At 36.7% G+C, this 3,523-nt stretch overlaps 1 protein-coding gene across 1 annotated transcript in view; it reads right to left on the reverse strand.

Moving 5' to 3' along the window:
* The window catches only part of LOC123748682 (baculoviral IAP repeat-containing protein 7-like), a 6,393-nt gene extending 3,554 nt beyond the window's left edge, over positions 1-2,839 (reverse strand). Inside the window, exons 1-2 of the mRNA XM_069320106.1 lie at positions 1,859-2,839; positions 1,403-1,765 (exon numbers count right to left, since the gene is read on the reverse strand). Coding sequence (XP_069176207.1) covers positions 1,403-1,765; positions 1,859-2,791 — 1,296 coding nt within the window. The 5' untranslated portion in view covers positions 2,792-2,839. The remainder of the gene's footprint in view (positions 1-1,402; positions 1,766-1,858) is intronic.
* Between the last annotated feature and the right edge of the window lie 684 nt (positions 2,840-3,523).

Genomic DNA, 3,523 nt, shown 5'->3' on the forward strand with positions numbered 1-3,523 from the left:
GTCCACTGGAACTGTAGCAGCGAAAGTGGATGTTCTGCCTGAGACACATACTAAAGACCTTGACAATTGCATGTCATCAAATTCATATGGTGCAACCATTATGAAAAACAGTATGTGCTCTCTTATTTTATATGATCAATTGTTATCCACTTCCCTAGAAAGAAACTTCCAACAGAAAAAGAGTGGTTGTAGACCAGTTGATGGACAGATTGGTTGGGTGGTTGTAGATCAGTTGACAGACAAGTTGGTTGATTGGCTTGACTAGTTTGTGGAATGGTTGTTTGCTTCTTCAGTTCCGCCAGAGATTGAATAGTACTGCTTGTTTGTTCACTTTCACTGTCTAGAAAGTTATATCAAGAGGTAGTATGTAGTGTAGTGTGCTTGGATTGCGACTCTACCACTAATTAATCTATAAACTGTGTTCTGCTGCAGGCTACCTTAGTGACACTTTTATACTACCTTAAAGACAAAAAAAAAAATAGAAATATGTATTTTGAAAGGATACACACACACACATTGGTATAACTAAACTACAACTTTTCCTCATCTGAGATTATATCTGGGGAGAGGAATAATATTTCGTCAATAATAATTATAAGGTATTTATTATAGGAATAATAAGATTTGAAATTCATATATTTCCAGCCGGGTTGATAGATAGGATACATTATGTTATGTAAATGGTCTAAAATCATCCTTATTACTGTAGGTGTGGACATATTTTTGTATCCAAGTATTGCTCTCGAATCGTACATATCATATCATTATCACACATCTAAAACATTCTTTACTATGATATAATTGCTTTAATAGTATATTTTATCTCAGCTCTGCAAATTGGACATGTGGATATGTTTGATGCACATTTGAAACAAGTGCATATGTGATTACAAGGTAAAAACATTAACTCACTCTCATTCTCCATACAAATCTTACACTCAATCACTCTGTGTCTAATTGTACCTTCTGACTTTGGGAGAGTGGCAACTTGATCAGTTATTTTACCAAATAATGGTTGTGGGTTAGAATCACCAGACATTGGTGGGCTTGGGACAACATCAACTTCAGTCAATGTCAATTCATCAACTATTGTAGATTCTACTTCAGTTCCATCAGACATTGGTTGGCTTGGGACAACACCAACTTCAGCCAATGCCAATTCATCTACTATAGGCTGTATTAAAGTTGTAGATGATTCTACTTGTTGGTTTTGGTCAGAAGCCAACTCAGTTCCATCAGACATTGGTTGGCTTGGGACAACATCAACTTCAGCCAATGCCAATTCATCTACTATAGGCTGTATTAAAGTTGTAGATGATTCTACTTGTTGGTTTTGGTCAGAAGCCAACTCAGTTCCATCAGACATTGGTTGGCTTGGGACAACATCAACTTCAGTCATTGCCAATTCCATTAAAGTTGTAGATGATTCTACTTGTTGGTTTGTGTCAGAAGCCAACTCATTTCTATCAGATATGGCTGGGCTTGGGACAACATCAACTTCAGCCAATGCCAATTTATTTACTAGACATTTTCTAACTTCGTTTTCCATGTACTGTAAGACTGCTTCAATAAATGACTCAATGTCAAAGAAAGGTAACCCCTTCTCTTTGAGTTGATTATGATACGTTGTCATCACATGATCTTCCTGGAAACCCATTGAAATAAGGTGCTTAGTTATGTCTAGTTCCTTAATAAGTTTGTGTTGATCTTCATTGATATGGGTTATTGAAGGGTTTGTCTCATAAGGTGGCCTTTCCCCTTGAACCTGAAAAAAAATAAAGTTAATGTTACAAATGGCTTTTATAAAGATTACAATAATAATAGTCAACCTTCATTTCAAGTTACTTAGCTGACATACCTGATCAATGAATTCTTTTCCTTTCATCAAGAAGAGGAAGGTACACTCTGGGTACCAGCGAGCATGTTCATCCCAAGGTATATCATCAGTTTCCCAGTTTCGAAGTCCATTCCCACAATGATAACAGCGCACATGATCACTTAAACCACAATAGAAGAATCCAGCTTCTGACAATTCAGTTGGTTTCTGTGTTACACGTTCAGGCCAATTGTTAAAGCTTGCTAGGCGACTTTCAAGTGTTAAGTAGTCTTTTCGCTTGGCAATGGTATGTTGGTGAACTCCATTGTCTGTCATAGGACTTAGACCACAGACATCTATTCCATTGTCTGTCATAGGACTTAGACCACAGACATCTATTCCTTGTCTATAGGACGAATTTTTACTATTTCTCAGTGGAATGGAATAACCCTCGAATTTTTCATTAAATATCAGTGGAAAATTTCCCACTGGTTGGTTTCGAATGAATTGACAATGGGGAAAGTGCCGCTGATGTTCGCCTCTGGGAGTGTCTCCTCTTTCCCAGGAACCAACAATGCCTCGACAAAAGACACAAGCAACGTGGTCATTTGTTCGCAGATAGTAAAAGCCATCACGAGCCAAATCAGATGGTTCTAACCATTCAAGTGGCCAATCTATGTAGGTATCCAAACGTTCCTTTTCAAACCGTAAACTGTCATATGAATCAAACTTCTTAGAAATAGATCTTTTCACGTTCTGATTAAATGTGCATTCTGGTTTCTCTTTCTTATGTAAAGCAATGATTCTATTTTCATCTTTGTTTACGTTCGTGGCATCAATTTGAAAATGGCACATTGAACATTCTAAAAGATTTGCTTTATGAGTATAATAGAAACCCGCCTTTGCAAGTACATGACTGTTTACACTGAAGTTACAGTCCTTAAAAGTCTCCAAACGATTTTTTTCTTCTCTCATTGCTATGAAAACAAAATGTGAGCGTTGTATTAGACTGACTAGTTAGTGACTGAGAGAGGCATCTCTCTCTCTCTCTCTCTTTATATGATACACAATCTCCCTCCCCCCTCCTCCTCCTCCTCCTCCTCCTCGTCCTCCTCCTCCTCTTCCTGTTGACTCATAGACTTAAAATTGGGACTATAGAGTTTATCAGCTGAAATCCTTTACCAGATCCTAGTAAAAAGCTGAAATAATGGTAAGAAAAATATAGGGAACTAAGTGGAAATTATGTGATAAAAATAGAAATTTTAATTGTGGAAATTTTACTACATTTTTTACACTCAACCTGGGCACCCCCCCCCCCCAAAAAAAAAAAAATAAAAAAAAATTCACGTCCCAGATAAAAAAAAATACTACTACCTAACTACGTACTTATTTTTATTGATGAACACTTTATATATCATGTGTAAATCAATACAAATTCCAGTCTAAAAGATGACATCCCTACCACAGGTGTTACTAGAAAACATATTTTAATTAATTATCCCTAGTCCACGACAGTAATGAAGACGGTAATTTGTCTCTATAGACTTCGAGTTGGTTGTCTTCCCAATGCCTTCAGCTGTATAATAAAGTTACTAACCACCTAATTCTTCTTCTTCATCATCTTCAAAATTGTCGGTCAAATTTTTTTCAAAAAGAAACCTGCTCCATATTGTTGGAAATTGGGGCCTAATATCTTCCACAGCAATA

The sequence above is a fragment of the Procambarus clarkii genome, unplaced genomic scaffold (assembly GCF_040958095.1).
Source record: "Procambarus clarkii isolate CNS0578487 unplaced genomic scaffold, FALCON_Pclarkii_2.0 HiC_scaffold_98, whole genome shotgun sequence".
Taxonomy (NCBI): domain Eukaryota; kingdom Metazoa; phylum Arthropoda; class Malacostraca; order Decapoda; family Cambaridae; genus Procambarus; species Procambarus clarkii.